The 20,896-nt window shown below is 45.8% G+C and overlaps 1 protein-coding gene and 1 long non-coding RNA gene across 3 annotated transcripts in view; both read left to right on the forward strand.

The window, feature by feature from the left end:
- LOC118382491 (TBC1 domain family member 15-like) overlaps positions 1 to 20,896 on the forward strand; it is a 104,454-nt gene that overhangs the window by 11,483 nt on the left and 72,075 nt on the right. Inside the window, exon 5 of the mRNA XM_052513390.1 lies at positions 77 to 302. Coding sequence (XP_052369350.1) covers positions 77 to 302 — 226 coding nt within the window. The remainder of the gene's footprint in view (positions 1 to 76; positions 303 to 20,896) is intronic.
- LOC127927263 (uncharacterized) lies at positions 12,777 to 14,803 on the forward strand. Of its 2 annotated transcripts, XR_008126722.1 has the most exons (4): positions 12,777 to 13,135; positions 13,457 to 13,563; positions 13,671 to 14,312; positions 14,420 to 14,803. It is a non-coding gene; the product is annotated as an uncharacterized LOC127927263 (long non-coding RNA). The 2 variants fall into 2 exon arrangements; XR_008126721.1 differs by having other exon boundaries at positions 12,777 to 13,563.

A 20,896-nucleotide genomic window follows, 5' to 3' on the forward strand; every position in this document is an offset into this window, starting at 1 on the left:
CCCCCTCTCCACCTCCCTCACCTCATTGTGTGTTTCTGTGTATATCCTGTCTAAACCCCTCTCCCTCTCTCTCCAGGTGCTCCTCCTCAACCCGCTCCCATCCCAGAGAAGAGTAAGGGTTCCCGGCTGTTGTTCCGTCTCAGTGACCTGGCCTCGGTCAGGGTGAAGGAGGAGGGCTGGTCCTACCTGGTGTTCACCCTCAGAGACCACAACATGGGGGTTGAGCTGCCTGCCCTACACTTTCACCAGGGTGGTAGTGACGTCTTCCTGGACTGTCTCAGGAAGTACATGCTGCTGACAGAGTACGTAGACCAGACAGTACATATACATGCTGCTGACAGAGTACGTAGACCAGACAGTACATATACATGCTGTTGACAGAGTACGTAGACCAGACAGTACATATACATGCTACATGACAGAGTACGTAGACCAGACAGTACATATACATGCTGCTGACAGAGTACGTAGACCAGACAGTACATATACATGCTGTTGACAGAGTACGTAGACCAGACAGTACATATACATGCTGCTGACAGAGTACGTAGACCAGACAGTACATATACATGCTGTTGACAGAGTACGTAGACCAGACAGTACATATACATGCTGTTGACAGAGTACGTAGACCAGACAGTACATATACATGCTGTTGACAGAGTACGTAGACCAGACAGTACATATACATGCTGTTGACAGAGTACGTAGACCAGACAGTACATATACATGCTGTTGACAGAGTACGTAGACCAGACAGTACATATACATGCTGCTGACAGAGTACGTAGACCAGACAGTACATATACATGCTGTTGACAGAGTACGTAGACCAGACAGTACATATACATGCTGCTGACAGAGTACGTAGACCAGACAGTACATATACATGCTGCTGACAGAGTACGTAGACCAGACAGTACATATACATGCTGCTGACAGAGTACGTAGACCAGACAGTACATATACATGCTGTTGACAGAGTACGTAGACCAGACAGTACATATACATGCTGAGACAGAATACATAAACACACTCCACTTCGTCTCTCAAAAACAGAACTGAGGGAGTTGGGCTAGGTGAGGGAGTTGGGCTAGGTGAGGGAGTTGGGCTAGGTGAGGGAGTTGGGCTAGGTGAGGGAGCTGGGGCTGGGCTGGGGCTGGGCGAGGGAGCTTGGGCTGGGTGAGGGAGCTGGGGCTGGGCGAGGGAGCTGGGGCTGGGCGAGGGAGCTGGGGCTAGGCGAGGGAGCGGGGCTAGGCGGGAGCGGGGGCTTGGGAGGAGCGGGGGCTTGGCGAGGAGCGGGGGCTTGGCGAGGAGCGGGGGCTAGGCGAGGGAGCGGGGGCTTGGCGAGGGAGGGGGAGGGGGCTAGGCGGGGGCTGGCGAGGGAGCGGGGGCTAGGCGAGGGAGCGGTCTAATACAACTTATTCCACTTAATTCAAATGTTCAAAAATAGTTAAAAAAATAAATAAAAAAAACTTTAGCAATGAAACAGCCAGGGAAAAGTGTTGTGTGTATTGCCTCTGGTAACACTGGGTATGTGGTGACCTTTGTGTTCCTCAAAGGGTCACTATCCTATGTCAGCCAAGGCCCAAGCCCAGTCCCACGGTGAACACAATTACAGGTTAAACAGACAGTCCCTAGTGGACCAAGCAGAGCAATCACGCCCTGGACAGACACACTCCAGAACACACTGCGCTCTAGAATTGAAAGTCAAGTCTTTCCCAGTGCTGGAGACGATTGCTTTCAGGAAAGTGTGACCCCCCCCCCCCAGCCAGATGTAGCCTATTCTGCTGTAAAAAAAAAAACAGTGACCCGGTGCCCACACACCAGGTGGTCTGTTTAGTTCTGTGGCCGCATGTGAAGAGGCGTTAAGTCTGACCAGAGTCCCGGTAGAAAGTAGTGCACTATATAGGGAATAGGGTGCCGTTTTGGTACACATCCTGAAAGTGGTTTCTGTTCTGCTTCCACTCTGCCAGGTTCAGTTTAAAACATAAATAAAATGAATGCATTTTTATTTGTCACCTGCTTTCGTAAACAACAGGCAGGTTTAGACGAGCTTTGAAATACTTACTTTAAGGCTTCCCTTTTCCAGCAATGTAGAGAGAAAGATACAACTCTCTGCTGCTATCCCCCTGTGGGTTCCTGCTATCCCCCCTGTGGGTTCCTCCTATCCCCCCCTGTGGGTTCCTCCTATCCCCCCTGTGGGTTCCTCCTATCCCCCCTGTGGGTTCCTGCTATCCCCCCTGTGGGTTCCTGCTATCCCCCCTGTGGGTTCCTGCTATCCCCCCTGTGGGTTCCTGCTATCCCCCCTGTGGGTTCCTGCTATCCCCCCTGTGGGTTCCTCCTATCCCCCCTGTGGGTTCCTCCTATCCCCCCTGTGGGTTCCTCCTATCCCCCCTGTGGGTTCCTCCTATCCCCCTGTGGGTTCCTCCTATCCCCCCTGTGGGTTCCTGCTATCCCCCCTGTGGGTTCCTCCTATCCCCCCTGTGGGTTCCTCCTATCCCCCCTGTGGGTTCCTCCTATCCCCCTGTGGGTTCCTCCTATCCCCCTGTGGGTTCCTCCTATCCCCCTGTGGGTTCCTCCTATCCCCCTGGGTTGGGTTCCTCCTATCCCCCTGTGGGTTCCTCCTATCCCCCTGTGGGTTCCTCCTATCCCCCTGTGGGTTCCTCCTATCCCCCCTGTGGGTTCCTGCTATCCCCCCTGTGGGTTCCTGCTATCCCCCCTGTGGGTTCCTACTATCCCCCTGTGGGTTCCCCCTGTGGGTTCCTCTCTGCCTGTCCCCCCCCTGGGTTCCCCCCTGTGGGTTCCTCCTATCCCCCTGTGGGTTCCCCTGTGGGTTCCTCCTATCCCCCTGTGGGTTCCTCCTATCCCCCTGTGGGTTCCTCCTATCCCCCCTGTGGGTTCCTCCTATCCCCCCTGTGGGTTCCTGCTATCCCCCTGTGGGTTCCCCCTATCCCCCCCCCTCCCCCTGTGGGTTCCCCTATCCCCCTGTGGGTTCCTCCTATCCCCCCTGTGGGTTCCTCCTATCCCCCCTGTGGGTTCCTCCTATCCCCCCTGTGGGTTCCTCCTATCCCCCCTGTGGGTTCCTCCTATCCCCCCTGTGGGTTCCTCCTATCCCCCTGTGGGTTCCTCCTATCCCCCTGTGGGTTCCTCCTATCCCCCCTGTGGGTTCCTCCTATCCCCCCTGTGGGTTCCTCCTATCCCCCCTGTGGGTTCCTCCTATCCCCCTGTGGGTTCCTCCTATCCCCCCTGTGGGTTCCTCCTATCCCCCTGTGGGTTCCTCCTGTCCCCCCTGTGGGTTCCTCCTGTCCCCCCTGTGGGTTCCTCCTATCCCCCCTGTGGGTTCCTCCTATCCCCCCTGTGGGTTCCTCCTATCCCCCCTGTGGGTTCCTCCTATCCCCCCTGTGGGTTCCTGCTATCCCCCCTGTGGGTTCCTGCTATCCCCCCTGTGGGTTCCTCTCTGCACCTTTGTTAGCAGATATAATGGCCAGAAAGAGAGGTTAAACTGTTGCGTTTGATGGTAAATTAAGTGGGTGTCGGTGTAATTCCTAAATTCACCACTAGATGGCTTCAGGTTCTATGGAAGTCAGTCCATTCAGTTGCAGTCAAATATATTAATATCATTTCACAATTCACTATTTCTTCTAACATTTGTCAAAATCCACCAATCGAATGGTGTTCACACATTTATTTGTTTGATTTACAACTGGCAGAGGACCCCCAAAAAATGTGACCTAAACTGAAATTCGGGGCTCCCGAACGGCACAGAGGTCTAAGGTACTGCATCTCAGTGCAAGAGGCGTCACTACATTCCCTGGTTCGAAATCCAGGTTGTATAACATCCGGTTGTGATTTGGGAGTCCCACAGGGCGGCGCACAATTGGCCCAGCGTCGTCCGTGTTGGGCTGGGGGGTTGGCTGTCATGGTAAACAAAACAAAAAAGAGAACTTGTTCTTAACTGACTTGTCAAGTTAAATAAAAATTAAAATAAAACATTTTATTAAGATTTTTCAAAATTTGTCCTACTTGTAAAAAGTTCAGGTGCCACGGTTTAATATGTTCTACTTGTTGTAAGTTGCAGGTGCCTACAGTGTAATTTATCCTACTTGTAGTAAGTTGCAGGTGCCTACAGTGTAATTTATCCTACTTGTAGTAAGTTGCAGGTGCCTACAGTGTAATTTATTCTACTTGTTGCAGGTGCCTACAGTGTAATTTATCCTACTTGTTGCAGGTGCCTACAGTGTAATCGCCCTACTTGTTGTACGTTGCAGGTGCCTACAGTGTAATCACCCTACTTGTTGTACGTTGCAGGTGCCTACAGTGTAATTTATCCTACTTGTTGTACGTTGCAGGTGCCTGCAGTGTAATTTATCCTACTTGTTGTATGTTGCAGGTGCCTACAGTGTAATCACCCTACTTGTTGTACGTTGCAGGTGCCTACAGTGTAATTTATCCTACTTGTTGTACGTTGCAGGTGCCTGCAGTGTAATTTATCCTACTTGTTGTACATTGCAGGTGCCTACAGTGTAATTTCTCCTACTTGTTACAGGTGCCTACAGGGTAATTTATCCTACTTGTTGTATGTTGCAGGTGCCTACAGTGTAATTTATCCTACTTGTTGTACGTTGCAGGTGCCTACAGTGTAATTATCCTACTTGTTGCAGGTGCCACAGTGTAATTTATCCTACTAGTTGTACGTTGCAGGTGCCTACAGTGTAATTTATCCTACTTGTTGTACGTTGCAGGTGCCTACAGTGTAATTTATCCTACTTGTTGTACGTTGCAGGTGCCTGCAGTGTAATTTATCAGACAGTACAGGAATATTCATGTATACTACTTGTTGTACGTTGCAGGTGCCTACAGTGTAATGTATCCTACTTGTTGTACGTTGCAGGTGCCTACAGTGTAATTTATTCTACTTGTTGTACATTGCAGGTGCCTACAGTGTAATTTATCCTACTTGTTGTATGTTGCAGGATCCTACAGTGTAATTTATCCACTTGTTGTACATTGCAGGTGCCTACAGGGTAATTTATTCTACTTGTTGTACATTGCAGGTGCCTACAGTGTAATTTATCCTACTTGTTGTATGTTGCAGGTGCCTACAGTGTAATTATCCTACTTGTTGTATTTGCAGGTGCCTACAGTGTAATTTACTACTTGTTGTACGTTGCAGGTGCCTACAGTGTAATGTATCCTACTTGTTGTATGTTGCAGGTGCCTACAGTGTAATTTATCCTACTTGTTGTAGGTTGCAGGTGCCTACAGGGTCATGTATCCTACTTGTTGTAAGTTGCAGGTGCCTACAGTGTAATTTATCCTACTTGTTGTATGTTGCAGGTGCCTACAGTGTAATTTATTCTACTTGTTGTACGTTGCAGGTGCCTACAGTGTAATGTATCCTACTTGTTGTACGTTGCAGGTGCCTACAGTGTAATTTATCCTACTTGTTGTAAGTTGCAGGTGCCTACAGTGTAATTTATCCTACTTGTTGTAAGTTGCAGGTGCCTACAGTGTAATTTATCCTACTTGTTGCAGGTGCCTACAGGGTAATTTATCCTACTTGTTGTACTTTGCAGGTGCCTACAGGGTAATTTATCCTACTTGTTGTAAGTTGCAGGTGCCTACAGGGTAATTTATCCTACTTGTTGTACTTTGCAGGTGCCTACAGGGTAATTTATCCTACTTGTAGTAAGTTGCAGGTGCCTACAGGGTAATTTATCCTACTTGTTGTAAGTTGCAGGTGCCTACAGTGTAATTTATCCTACTTGTTGTACGTTGCAGGTGCCTACAGTGTAATTTATCCTACTTGTTGTAAGTTGCAGGTGCCTACAGTGTAATTTATCCTACTTGTTGCAGGTCCCTACAATGTAATTTATCCTACTTGTTGTACATTGCAGGTGCCTACAGGGTAATTTATCCTACTTGTAGTAAGTTGCAGGTGCCTACAGGGTAATTTATCCTACTTGTAGTAAGTTGCAGGTGCCTACAGGGTAATTTATCCTACTTGTAAGTTGCAGGTGCCTACAGGGTAATTTATCCTACTTGTTGTACTTTGCAGGTGCCTACAGTGTAATTTATCCTACTTGTAGTAAGTTGCAGGTGCCTACAGTGTAATTTATCCTACTTGTAGTAAGTTGCAGGTGCCTACAGTGTAATTTATCCTACTTGTTGTACATTGCAGGTGCCTACAGTGTAATTTATCCTACTTGTTGTACGTTGCAGGTGCCTGCAGTGTAATTTATCCTACTTGTTGTATGTTGCAGGTGCCTACAGTGTAATCACCCTACTTGTTGTACGTTGCAGGTGCCTACAGTGTAATTTATCCTACTTGTTGTACGTTGCAGGTGCCTGCAGTGTAATTTATCCTACTTGTTGTACATTGCAGGTGCCTACAGTGTAATTTCTCCTACTTGTTACAGGTGCCTACAGGGTAATTTATCCTACTTGTTGTATGTTGCAGGTGCCTACAGTGTAATTTATCCTACTTGTTGTACGTTGCAGGTGCCTACAGTGTAATTATCCTACTTGTTGCAGGTGCCTACAGTGTAATTTATCCTACTAGTTGTACGTTGCAGGTGCCTACAGTGTAATTTATCCTACTTGTTGTACGTTGCAGGTGCCTACAGTGTAATTTATCCTACTTGTTGTACGTTGCAGGTGCCTGCAGTGTAATTTATCCTACTTGTTGTACGTTGCAGGTGCCTACAGTGTAATGTATCCTACTTGTTGTACGTTGCAGGTGCCTACAGTGTAATTTATTCTACTTGTTGTACATTGCAGGTGCCTACAGTGTAATTTATCCTACTTGTTGTATGTTGCAGGATCCTACAGTGTAATTTATCCTACTTGTTGTACATTGCAGGTGCCTACAGGGTAATTTATTCTACTTGTTGTACATTGCAGGTGCCTACAGTGTAATTTATCCTACTTGTTGTATGTTGCAGGTGCCTACAGTGTAATTATCCTACTTGTTGTACTTTGCAGGTGCCTACAGTGTAATTTATCCTACTTGTTGTACGTTGCAGGTGCCTACAGTGTAATGTATCCTACTTGTTGTATGTTGCAGGTGCCTACAGTGTAATTTATCCTACTTGTTGTTTTGCAGGTGCCACAGTGTAATTTATCCTACTTGTTGTACGTTGCAGGTGCCTACAGTGTAATTTATCCTACTTGTTGTATGTTGCAGGTGCCTACAGTGTAATTTATCCTACTTGTTGTACTTTGCAGGTGCCTACAGTGTAATGTATCCTACTTGTTGTACGTTGCAGGTGCCTACAGTGTAATTTATCCTACTTGTTGTACGTTGCAGGTGCCTACAGTGTAATTTATTCTACTTGTTGTACATTGCAGGTGCCTACAGTGTAATTTATCCTACTTGTAGTAAGTTGCAGGTGCCTACAGGGTAATTTATCCTACTTGTTGTACTTTGCAGGTGCCTACAATGTAATTTATCCTACTTGTTGCAGGTCCCTACAATGTAATTTATCCTACTTGTTGTACGTTGCAGGTGCCTACAGGGTCATTTATCCTACTTGTAGTAAGTTCCAGGTGCCTACAGTGTAATTTATCCTACTTGTTGTAAGTTACAGGTGCCTACAGTGTAATTTATCCTACTTGTTGTATGTTGCAGGTGCCTACAGTGTAATTTATCCTACTTGTAGTAAGTTGCAGGTGCCTACAGTGTAATGTATCCTACTTGTAGTAAGTTGCAGGTGCCTACAGGGTAATTTATCCTACTTGTTGTACATTGCAGGTGCCTACAGGGTAATTTATCCTACTTGTTGTAAGTTGCAGGTGCCTACAGGGTAATTTATCCTACTTGTAGTAAGTTGCAGGTGCCTACAGGGTAATTTATCCTACTTGTTGTAAGTTGCAGGTGCCTACAGGGTAATTTATCCTACTTGTTGTAAGTTGCAGGTGCCTACAGTGTAATTTATCCTACTTGTTGTATGTTGCAGGTGCCTACAGTGTAATTTATTCTACTTGTTGTAAGTTGCAGGTGCCTACAGTGTAATTTATCCTACTTGTTGTACTTTGCAGGTGCCTACAGTGTAATTTATCCTACTTGTTGTACGTTGCAGGTGCCTACAGTGTAATTTATTCTACTTGTAGTAAGTTGCAGGTGCCTACAGTGTAATTTATCCTACTTGTTACAGGTGCCTACAGGGTAATTATCCTACTTGTAGTAAGTTGCAGGTGCCTACAGGTAATTTATCCTACTTGTAGTAAGTTGCAGGTGCCTACAGGGTAAAATGGCCGTTCAACCAGTGTTGAAAAGTGTCAGTAGTACTTAATCACTTAATTCAGTAGTACTTAATCACATCAGTAGTACTTAATCACATCAGTAGTACTTAATCACATCAGTAGTACTTAATCACATCAGTAGTACTTAATCACATCAGTAGTACTTAATCACATCAGTAGTACTTAATCACATCAGTAGTACTTAATCACATCAGTAGTACTTAATCACATCAAATCAAATGTAATTTGTCACATGGAAGTAAACAACAGGTGTAGACTAACAGTGAAATGCTTCCTGACGGGGCCCTTTACCAACAACGCAGAGTTAAACATAAATGTAGACCGTGACACGAGGCAAAAGTACACAGTGAGTAAAGATAACATGGCTATATACAGGAAGTACCAGGTAATAACGTGGCTGTATACAGGAAGTACCAGTACTGAGTTGATGTGCAGAGGTATGAGGTATATATGAACAGGGGTAAAATGACTAGGCAAAACAGGATAGATAATAGATGGTGGGAGCAGCATATGTGGTGAAAGTGTGTGTGGGGTCAGGGTGTGTGTGTGTGTGTGTGTGTGTGTGTGTGTGTGTGTGTTTGAGCATGTGGGTAGAGTCCAGTGTGTGGGGGTCAGTATGTGTGGTGTGTGTGAGCATGTGGGTAGAGTCCAGTGTGTGTGTGGGGGTCAGTATGTGTGTGTGTTGGGGTGTGAGCTGTGTGTGTGTGAGCATGTGGGTAGAGTCCAGTGTGTGTGTGGGGGGTCAGTATGTGTGTGTGTTGGGGTGTGAGCTGTGTGTGTGTGAGCATTGGGTAGAGTCCAGTGTGTGTGTGGGGGTCAGTAACCATGAGCTGTGTGTGTGTGTGAGCATGTGGGTAGAGTCCAGTGTGTGTGTGGGGGTCAGTATGTGTGTGTGTTAACAGAGCTTTGTGTGTGTGTGTGAGCATGTGGGTAGAGTCCAGTGTGTGTGTGTGGGGTCAGTATGTGTGTGTGTTGGGGTGTGAGCTGTGTGTGTGTGTGAGCATGTGGGTAGAGTCCAGTGTGTGTGTGTGGGGTCAGTATGTGTGTGTGTGTGTGAGCATGTGGGTAGAGTCCAGTGTGTGTGTGGGGGGTCAGTATGTGTGTGTGTTGGGGTGTGAGCTGTGTGTGTGTGTGAGCATGTGGGTAGAGTCCAGTGTGTGTGTGTGTGTGTGTGTGTGTGTGTGTGTGAGCATGTGGGTAGAGTCCAGTGTGTGTGTGAGTCTTGTTTAGCAGTCTTATGGTTTGGGGATAGAAGCTGTTCAGAGTCCTGTTGCTTCCAGACATTGGTACCGTTTGCCGTGTGGTAGCAGAGAGAACAGTCTACGACTTGGGTGACCTTCCTCTGACACCGCCTGGTTTTCAGATCCTGGATGGCAGGAAGCTCCGCCCCAGTGATGTCATCACGTGAACAGAGACTCCTTCCTTCTTGGTTGTCTGTAGGCTACTAGAAGATGGAGTATTGTTGTGTTTCACTTCATCAGCTTGGCATCCTGTATAATAACTCGTCAACTGTGACTGTATCCAGCTAGTATTCTGATAGTATACGTACGGAGCATTCAGAAAGTATTCAGACCCTTTGACTTTTCCACAATTTGTTACGTTACAGCCTTATTCTAATATGGATTCATTTTTTTTCTCCCTCATCAATCTACACACAATGCCCCATAATGACATCACAATGCCCCATAATGACATCACAATGCCCCATAATGACATCACAATGCCCCATAATGACATCACAATACCCCATAATGACATCACAATACCCCAAAATGACAAAGCAATACGTTTTTTTAGATTTATTTTTTCAAATGTATTAAAAATTCAAAATATAATTTCCGTAAGTATTCAGACCCTTTACACAGTACTTTGTTGAAGCACTTTTTGTCAGTGATTACAGCCTTGACTCTTCTATATAATATAATATATAATATAATAATAATATAATACTCTTCTTGGGCATGACGCTCCAAGATTGGCCCATCTGTATTTGGGGCGTTTCTCCCGTTCTTCTCTGCAGATCCTCTCAAGCTCTGTCAGGTTGGATGGGGAGTTTCTCCCATTCTTCTCTGCAGATCCTCTCCAGCTCTGTCAGGTTGGATGGGGAGTTTCTCCCATTCTTCTCTGCAGATCCTCTCCAGCTCTGTCAGGTTGGATGGGGAGTTTCTCCCATTCTTCTCTACAGATCCTCTCAAGCTCTGTCAGGTTGGATGGGGAGTTTCTCCCATTCTTCTCTGCAGATCCTCTCAAGCTCTGTCAGGTTGGATGGGGAGTTTCTCCCATTCTTCTCTGCAGATCCTCTCAAGCTCTGTCAGGTGGGATGGGGAGTTTCTCCCATTCTTCTCTGCAGATCCTCCCAAGCTCTGTCAGGTGGGATGGGGAGTTTCTCCCATTCTTCTCTGCAGATCCTCTCAAGCTCTGTCAGGTGGGATGGGGAGTTTCTCCCATTCTTCTCTGCAGATCCTCCCAAGCTCTGTCAGGTGGGATGGGGAGTTTCTCCCATTCTTCTCTGCAGATCCTCTCAAGCTCTGTCAGGTGGGATGGGGAGTTTCTCCCATTTTCTCTGCAGATCCTCTCCAGCTCTGTCAGGTTGGATGGGGAGTTTCTCCCATTCTTCTCTGCAGATCCTCTCAAGCTCTGTCAGGTTGGATGGGGAGTTTCTCCCATTCTTCTCTACAGATCCTCTCAAGCTCTGTCAGGTTGGATGGGGAGTTTCTCCCATTCTTCTCTGCAGATCCTCTCAAGCTCTGTCAGGTTGGATGGGGAGTTTCTCCCATTCTTTCTACAGATCCTCTCAAGCTCTGTCAGGTTGGATGGGGAGTTTCTCCCATTCTTCAGTCTACAGATCCTCTCAAGCTCTGTCAGGTTGGATGGGGAGTTTCTCCCATTCTTCTCTGCAGATCCTCTCCAGCTCTGTCAGGTTGGATGGGGAGTTTCTCCCATTCTTCTCTGCAGATCCTCTCAAGCTCTGTCAGGTTGGATGGGGAGTTTCTCCCATTCTTCTCTACAGATCCCTCAAGCTCTGTCAGGTTGGATGGGGAGTTTCTCCCATTCTTCTCTACAGATCCTCTCAAGCTCTGTCAGGTTGGATGGGGAGTTTCTCCCATTCTTTCTGCAGATCCTCTCCAGCTCTGTCAGGTTGGATGGGGAGTTTCTCCCATTCTTCTCTGTAGATCCTCTCAAGCTCTGTCAGGTGGGATGGGGAGTTTCTCCCATTCTTCTCTGCAGATCCTCCCAAGCTCTGTCAGGTGGGATGGGGAGTTTCTCCCATTCTTCTCTGCAGATCCTCTCAAGCTCTGTCAGGTGGGATGGGGAGTTTCTCCCATTCTTCTCTGTAGATCCTCCCAAGCTCTGTCAGGTTGGATGGGGAGCGTTGCTGCACAGATATTTTCAGGTTTCTCCAGAGATGTTCAATCGAATTCAAGTCAAGGCTCTGGCTGGGCCGCTAAAGGACATTCAAATATTCGTCCCGAAGCCACTCCTGCGTTGTCTTGGCTGCGTGTTTAGAGTCGTACAGTACCTGGCCTGTTGGAAGGTGAACCTTCGCCCCAGTCTGAGGTCCTGAGCGCTTTGGAGCAGGTTTTCATCAAGGATCTCTCTGTACTTTGCTCCGTTTATCTTTCTCTCGGTCCTGACTAGTCTCCCAGTCCCTGAAAAACATCCCCACAGCATGATGCTGCCACCACCATGCTTTTAGGGATGATGCCACCACCACCATGCTTCACCGTAGGGATGGTGCCAGGTTTCCTCCAGATGTGACGTTGACATTCAGGCCAAAGAGTTCAATCTTGGTTTCATCAGACCAGAGAATCTGGTTTCTCATGGTCCCCATCCCCAGATCTGTGCCTTGACACAATCCTGTTCTGAGCTCTACGGACAATTACCATGACCGTGTGTCTTGGTTTGTGCTCTGACAGGCACTGTTAACTGTGGAACCTTTTACATAGACAGGTGTGTTCCTTTCCAAATCATGTCCAATCAATATAATGTACCACAGGTGGACTCCAATCAAGACATCTCTGAAAGGACACTGTAACCATGGGTTTGTCTGTTTGTAGAAACACCTCAAGGATGATCAATGGAAACAGGATTAATCTGAGCTCAATTTCGAGTCTCATAGCAAAGGGTCTAAATACCTATGTAAATAAGACATTTCAGTTTATTAATTAAGGCATTTGCAAACATTTAAAAAAAACTGTTTTTTCTTTGTCATTATGGGGTTTGTGTGTAGATTAGTGAGTTTTTTTGTTTCTTTAATCAATTTTACAATAAGGCTTTAATGTAACAATGTGAAGAGAGAAAAATCAAGGGGTCGGAATACTTTCCAAATGCACTGTATGTCCCAGGTAGCCTCATTTAATTCACATGATTATTATTGACGATCTCATCAACTGGTGTTACTGCTGATGTTGTTTACAACGTATGATGTTTTATGAAGGCGTGACTGTATCGCATCACAATATTGATGTGAACGTGTCTTGATGGCCAGCGCTCAGTCTACACTGTTTGGTACAGTAACCAGGACTGTGTTGTCTCAGGGGTAGAGGTTTTAACAGACTACAGTACCTGACATCTCTGAAAGGACACTACAGGATAACCATGGGTTTGTCTGTTTGGTACAGTAACCAGGACTGTGTTGACTCAGGGGTAGAGGTTTTAACAGACTACAGTACCTGACATCTCTGAAAGGACACTACAGGATAACCATGGGTTTGTCTGTTTGGTACAGTAACCAGGACTGTGTTGACTCAGGGGTAGAGGTTTTAACAGACTACAGTACCTGACATCTCTGAAAGGACACTACAGGATAACCATGGGTTTGTCTGTTTGGTACAGTAACCAGGACTGTGTTGTCTCAGGGGTAGAGGTTTTAACAGACTACAGTACCTGACATCTCTGAAAGGACACTACAGGATAACCATGGGTTTGTCTGTTTGGTACAGTAACCAGGACTGTGTTGACTCAGGGGTAGAGGTTTTAACAGACTACAGTACCTGACATCTCTGAAAGGACACTACAGGATAACCATGGGTTTGTCTGTTTGGTACAGTAACCAGGACTGTGTTGACTCAGGGGTAGAGGTTTTAACAGACTACAGTACCTGACATCTCTGAAAGGACACTACAGGATAACCATGGGTTTGTCTGTTTGGTACAGTAACCAGGACTGTGTTGACTCAGGGGTAGAGGTTTTAACAGACTACAGTACCTGACATCTCTGAAAGGACACTACAGGATAACCATGGGTTTGTCTGTTTGGTACAGTAACCAGGACTGTGTTGTCTCAGGGGTAGAGGTTTTAACAGACTACAGTACCTGACATCTCTGAAAGGACACTACAGGATAACCATGGGTTTGTCTGTTTGGTACAGTAACCAGGACTGTGTTGACCCAGGGGTAGAGGTTTTAACAGACTACAGTACCTGACATCTCTGAAAGGACACTACAGGATAACCATGGGTTTGTCTGTTTGGTACAGTAACCAGGACTGTGTTGTCTCAGGGGTAGAGGTTTTAACAGACTACAGTACCTGACATCTCTGAAAGGACACTACAGGATAACCATGGGTTTGTCTGTTTGGTACAGTAACCAGGACTGTGTTGACTCAGGGGTAGAGGTTTTAACAGACTACAGTACCTGACATCTCTGAAAGGACACTACAGGATAACCATGGGTTTGTCTGTTTGGTACAGTAACCAGGACTGTGTTGTCTCAGGGGTAGAGGTTTTAACAGACTACAGTACCTGACATCTCTGAAAGGACACTACAGGATAACCATGGGTTTGTCTGTTTGGTACAGTAACCAGGACTGTGTTGACTCAGGGGTAGAGGTTTTAACAGACTACAGTACCTGACATCTCTGAAAGGACACTACAGGATAACCATGGGTTTGTCTGTTTGGTACAGTAACCAGGACTGTGTTGACTCAGGGGTAGAGGTTTTAACAGACTACAGTACCTGACATCTCTGAAAGGACACTACAGGATAACCATGGGTTTGTCTGTTTGGTACAGTAACCAGGACTGTGTTGTCTCAGGGGTAGAGGTTTTAACAGACTACAGTACCTGGCATCTCTGAAAGGACACTACAGGATAACCATGGGTTTGTCTGTTTGGTACAGTAACCAGGACTGTGTTGACTCAGGGGTAGAGGTTTTAACAGACTACAGTACCTGACATCTCTGAAAGGACACTACAGGATAACCATGGGTTTGTCTGTTTGGTACAGTAACCAGGACTGTGTTGTCTCAGGGGTAGAGGTTTTAACAGACTACAGTACCTGACATCTCTGAAAGGACACTACAGGATAACCATGGGTTTGTCTGTTTGGTACAGTAACCAGGACTGTGTTGTCTCAGGGGTAGAGGTTTTAACAGACTACAGTACCTGACATCTCTGAAAGGACACTACAGGATAACCATGGGTTTGTCTGTTTTGGTTTTGTGTTTATTTGCTTGTTTCATGATTTCCCTACATATTGATTACTTCCCCATAAGGAGTAGAAAGGGGTGTGGTCCCGTTTGTTTAACCATCTACTGTGACATCAACATGGTACTATATATAGAGGTGCTGTGAGAACCGAGCCCACAGCCCCCAGCATACAGCCCCCAGCATACAGCATACAGCCCCCAGCATACCCCCTCCAAGCGGCGCTATAGAGAACAGCCCCCCCAGCGGTGCTGTGAGAACAGGCCCCCCAGCGGCGCTGTGAGAGCAGGGCCCCCCCAGCGGCGCTGTGAGAACACAGCGGCGCTGTGAGAACAGGGAGAACCCCCCCAGCGGTGCTGTGAGAACAGGGCCCCCCTGCGGCGCTGCGAGAACAGGGCCCCCTGCAGCGCTGCGAGAACAGGGCCCCCCTGCTGCGCTGCGAGAACAGGGGGCCCCCTAGCGTGTGGGCCCTGTTATCATTTACAGGAGGCTTCATTGCTCATCCAGCAGTGATTTATGTTGTTTCTGCTGCGCTGCTACAGAACCTGGGAGGAGAGATACTCACTAACTCACTCACAGGCTCTGGTCTAGTGTAGTAAACAGGGAATAGGGCTCTGGTCTAGTGTAGTAAACAGGGAATGGGGCTCTGGTCTAATGTAGTGTAGTAAACAGGGAATGGGGCTCTGGTCTAATGTAGTGTAGTAAACAGGGAATAGGGCTCTGGTCTAATGTAGTAAACAGGGAATAGGGCTCTGGTCTAATGTAGTGTAGTAAACAGGGAATGGGGTTCTGGTCTAATGTAGTGTAGTAAACAGGGAATAGGGCTCTGGTCTAATGTAGTAAACAGGGAATAGGGCTCTGGCCTAATGTAGTAAATGGAATAGGGTACCATTTGAGAGACAGCCCAGTCTCAGCCCTTTATGTGTCCAACAGAATCACATAACTGTCTGTTCATCTATCAGGTGTTTTGTTACAGTTTCTCAGTGGCCTTTAGCAACGGTTTCCCCTCTCTAGTAGTAATAATACCCGCTGTCACACCGTGCCTGTGTCCCAAACACCACACTATCCCCTGTATAGAGGGGCTCTGGTAGGAGTTAGTGCTCTATATATGGGATGGGTGCCATTTGGGACAATAATAACCGCTGTCACACCGTGCCTGTGTCCCAAACACCACACTATCCCCTGTATAGAGGGGCTCTGGTAGGAGTTAGTGCTCTATATATGGGATCGGGTGCCATTTGGGACAATAATACCCGCTGTCACACCGTGTCTGTGTCCCAAACCCCACACTATCCCCTGTATAGAGGGGCTCTGGTAGGAGTTAGTGCTCTATATATGGGATCAGGGTGCCATTTGGGACGAAGGCTGTGGGATTTATTTGCGTGCGGGGAGCTGCTATTGCAGTTGATCCATTTTTTCTTCTCTAGATGCTGCCGTGCTGTGATTGGTTATTAAAGGCTTCTCTTCCCTCCAATGGATCGGAGGGTTTTACCGTGTTGTGTTTCTACACCATTTCTATGCTAATGCTGCGGGTGGTGAGTTGTGTTCTGTGTGTGGCTGGCTACATTGTGTTGGTGTGGCCTTCTCTTACCTTCCGTCTGCTGTATCAGGCTAACAGTCTACTGGTCTCTTAGGACCAATTGTGAGGGGGGGGGGCGCGAGAGAGAGACTGTCAATTCTAATAACCCCTCTTAGCCCTCCCCTAGTTTTCGAGTGTCCCTCGGTGTGGGAGTGTCCCTCAGGCCGAGCATTTAGTCGTAGGGAGAGATAAATATCCCTATGGAGTGGGACATCACTCATGCACAGCGGAAGCTGCCAAAGGATTGCTCACCTCGCAGTTCACTGAAGACGAGCCTCGTGTTTTTCACCATGCCAGTACTGACGGCAGTAATAGCCTTCCTTATGATGTATTTCTCATGCAACAACACGTACTTACCATATGAGAAACAAATGGGAACCGCAAAACAATAATGAGGTGGTAATGTACGTATCCTCTGGCTGTGGTTCAATGTAGAGTAGTAATGTAGCTGTCCTCTGGCTGTGGTTCAATGTAGAGTAGTAATGTAGCTGTCCTCTAGCTGTGGTTCAATGTAGAGTAGTAATGTAGCTGTCCTCTGGCTGTGGTTCAATGTAGAGTAGTAATGTAGCTGTCCTCTGGCTGTGGTTCAATGTGGAGTAGTAATGTAGCTGTCCTCTGGCTGTGGTTCAATGTAGAGTAGTAATGTAGCTGTCCTCTGGCTGTGGTTCAATGTAGAGTAGTAATGTAGCTGAATTGGCTGTGGTTCAATGTAGAGTAGTAATGTAGCTGTCCCCTGGCTGTGGTTCAATGTGGAGTAGTAATGTAGCTGTCCTCTGGCTGTGGTTCAATGTAGAGTAGTAATGTAGCTGTCCTCTGGCTGTGGTTCAATGTGGAGTAGTAATGTAGCTGTCCTCTGGTTGTGGTTCAATGTAGAGTAGTAATGTAGCTGTCCTTTGGCTGTGGTTCAATGTAGAGTAGTAATGTAGCTGTCCTTTGGCTGTGGTTCAATGTAGAGTAGTAATGTAGCTGTCCTCTGGTTGTGGTTCAATGTAGAGTAGTAATGTAGCTGTCCTCTGGCTGTGGTTCAATGTAAGTAGTAATGTAGCTGTGGTTCAATGTAGAGTAGTAATGTAGCTGTCCTCTGGCTGTGGTTCAATGTAGAGTAGTAATGTAGCTGTGGTTTAATGTAGAGTAGTAATGTAGCTGTCCTCTGGCTGTGGTTCAATGTGGAGTAGTAATGTAGCTGTCCTCTGGTTGTGGTTCAATGTAGAGTAGTAATGTAGCTGTCCTCTGGCTGTGGTTCAATGTAGAGTAGTAATGTAGCTGTCCTCTGGCTGTGGTTCAATGTGGAGTAGTAATGTAGCTGTCCTCTGGCTGTGGTTCAATGTAGAGTAGTAATGTAGCTGTCCTCTGGCTGTGGTTAAATGTAGAGTAGTAATGTGGCTGTGGTTCAATGTAGAGTAGTAATGTAGCTGTCCTCTGGCTGTGGTTCAATGTAGAGTAGTAATGTAGCTGTACTCTGGCTGTGGTTCAATGTAGAGTAGTAATGTAGCTGTCCTCTGGCTGTGGTTCAATGTAGAGTAGTAATGTAGCTGTCCTCTGGCTGTGGTTCAATGTGGAGTAGTAATGTAGCTGTGGTTCAATGTAGAGTAGTAATGTAGCTGTCCTCTGGCTGTGGTTCAATGTAGAGTAGTAATGTAGCTGTCCTCTGGCTGTGGTTCAATGTAGAGTAGTAATGTAGCTGTCCTCTGGCTGTGGTTCAATGTAGAGTAGTAATGTAGCTGTGGTTCAATGTAGAGTAGTAATGTAGCTGTCCTCTGGCTGTGGTTCAATGTAGAGTAGTAATGTAGCTGTGGTTCAATGTAGAGTAGTAATGTAGCTGTCCTCTGGCTGTGGTTCAATGTAGAGTAGTAATGTAGCTGTGGTTCAATGTAGAGTAGTAATGTAGCTGTCCTCTGGCTGTGGTTCAATGTAGAGTAGTAATGTAGCTGTCCTCTGGCTGTGGTTCAATGTAGAGTAGTAATGTAGCTGTCCTCTGGCTGTGGTTCAATGTAGAGTAGTAATGTAGCTGTCCTCTGGCTGTGGTTCAATGTGGAGTAGTAATGTAGCTGTCCTCTGGCTGTGGTTCAATGTAGAGTAGTAATGTAGCTGTCCTCTGGCTGTGGTTCAATGTAGAGTAGTAATGTAGCTGTGGTTCAATGTAGAGTAGTAATGTAGCTGTCCTCTGGCTGTGGTTCAATGTAGAGTAGTAATGTAGCTGTCCTCTGGCTGTGGTTCAATGTAGAGTAGTAATGTAGCTGTGGTTCAATGTAGAGTAGTAATGTAGCTGTCCTCTGGCTGTGGTTCAATGTAGAGTAGTAATGTAGCTGTCCTCTGGCTGTGGTTCAATGTAGAGTAGTAATGTAGCTGTGGTTCAATGTAGAGTAGTAATGTAGCTGTCCTCTGGCTGTGGTTCAATGTAGAGTAGTAATGTAGCTGTCCTCTGGCTGTGGTTCAATGTAGAGTAGTAATGTAGCTGTCCTCTGGCTGTGGTTCAATGTGGAGTAGTAATGTAGCTGTCCTCTGGCTGTGGTTCAATGTGGAGTAGTAATGTAGCTGTGGTTCAATGTAGAGTAGTAATGTAGCTGTCCTCTGGCACTGGTTTAATGTAGCTGACAGCTCCTCTGGCTGTGGTTCAATGTAGAGTAGTAATGTAGCTGTCCCCTGGCTGTGGTTCAATGTAGAGTAGTAATGTAGCTGTCCTCTGGCTGTGGTTCAATGTAGAGTAGTAATGTAGCTGTGGTTCAATGTAGAGTAGTAATGTAGCTGTCCTCTGGCTGTGGTTCAATGTAGAGTAGTAATGTAGCTGTCCTCTGGCTGTGGTTCAATGTAGAGTAGTAATGTAGCTGTCCTCTGGCTGTGGTTCAATGTAGAGTAGTAATGTAGCTGTCCTCTGGCTGTGGTTCAATGTAGAGTAGTAATGTAGCTGTCCTCTGGCTGTGGTTCAATGTAGAGTAGTAATGTCGTTGTCATCTGGCTGTGGTTTAATGTAGCTGTCCTCTAGTTGTGGTTCAATGTAGGGTAGTAATGTAGCTGTCCCCTGGCTGTGGTTTAATGTAGAGTAGTAATGTAGCTGTCCTTTGGCTGTGGTTCAATGTAGAGTAGTAATTTAGCTGTGGTTTAATGTAGAGTAGTAATGTAGCTGTCCCCTGGCTGTGGTTCAATGTAGAGTAGTAATGTAGCTGTCCTCTGGCTGTGGTTCAATGTAGAGTAGTAATGTAGCTGTGGTTCAATGTAGAGTAGTAATGTAGCTGTCCTCTGGCTGTGGTTCAATGTAGAGTAGTAATGTAGCTGTGGTTCAATGTAGAGTAGTAATGTAGCTGTCCTCTGGCTGTGGTTCAATGTAGAGTAGTAATGTAGCTGTGGTTCAATGTGGAGTTGTACTGAAGGACTTTCATTTCATAATAGCATTTTGACAGTCGCATTTCCTTCACTCTGTAATTTTCTGCAATTTGTTGGGGATTAATGATTTACCAGTTGAAGCCATTTAAACCAGTGTTCTGAACTATTTATACCAAACGGTTTAGGGTCCATTCAGATGGCCACACAGCTCTTCATCATCAACTACACAATAAGCTAGAAAATAGTTAGCTTACGTTACAAACATCTTCAATCTCTCTAACGTTACTACAATATTTACTTCAGCTACGCTACACACATCTTTAATCTCCCAATGTTACCACAATAAAAAACAATGACTTGTGTTTGACCTTTGAAACGTGTTTTAATGAACATCAAGGCAAGCTTACAACATTGTTCATTCAATTTGTAGTAAATTATTTATCTAGATTCTTTACATCCACTGGTTCACAAGATGACAGCTTGGTTTGCTGGTTTATTGGAGGACCATACTATAATCTCCATTTAAAATGGACAAAAATACACATTTCTCAGGCAAGAATTTTGCGAAGACTGTCTGGGAGTGATCTAAGGAAGGGGAAAATGGAAAACTAGCTTTTATTGGCAGAGAGGTTTGGAACTCTTTTTGTTATTGGTCCAATTTACTGCATTGTGATGTCACCATGGAAAGCCGATTAGATGCTGATTAGAAGGTCCTGTGGATAGTTTCTAGTTGGAAAAAAAGATAATATCAGGAAATACAACGAATAAATTGTTTTCACTCTTTAACAGTGTTAGTTTCATCAACTGTTGTACACTATGATATAAAACACTGCATTTGGACCACACTGGGCCTTTAAACAACACAAATGCCAATTAATTCAAATGTCAACACTCCATATAGCAAGCTTAATGTATCGCTAGCTAGCTAATGTTAGCTAGTCGGATAGCTTGTTAATTAGTGATTTTCGTCAATTAATGACAAAAACAATTTCATAATCGTTTGTCAAAATATGAACATATTCCTGTTAAATGTACATCATTATTTGCATGATTTGTTATGAAGTTATGACTTCTATTTGCTTCCATCCTAGTATAGGCATACTCATCCACAGATTAAAGCCCATCACAATCAGCTTTCATTTGTAATCAACCTTTTTCCCAAATATCAATACGGAATGTTTCAATGTCACTGAATTGGCACCAGGAGTCTGGAGGAGTTACAGAATGACCCTCCTATTGTTCTTCACGTTGTCATCCTCGACCCGCCTTTCTCTTTCCTCATTTCCTCTCCTGGCCTGGAG

Source organism: Oncorhynchus keta, unplaced genomic scaffold (assembly GCF_023373465.1).
Source record: "Oncorhynchus keta strain PuntledgeMale-10-30-2019 unplaced genomic scaffold, Oket_V2 Un_scaffold_1044_pilon_pilon, whole genome shotgun sequence".
Lineage (NCBI taxonomy): Eukaryota > Metazoa > Chordata > Actinopteri > Salmoniformes > Salmonidae > Oncorhynchus > Oncorhynchus keta.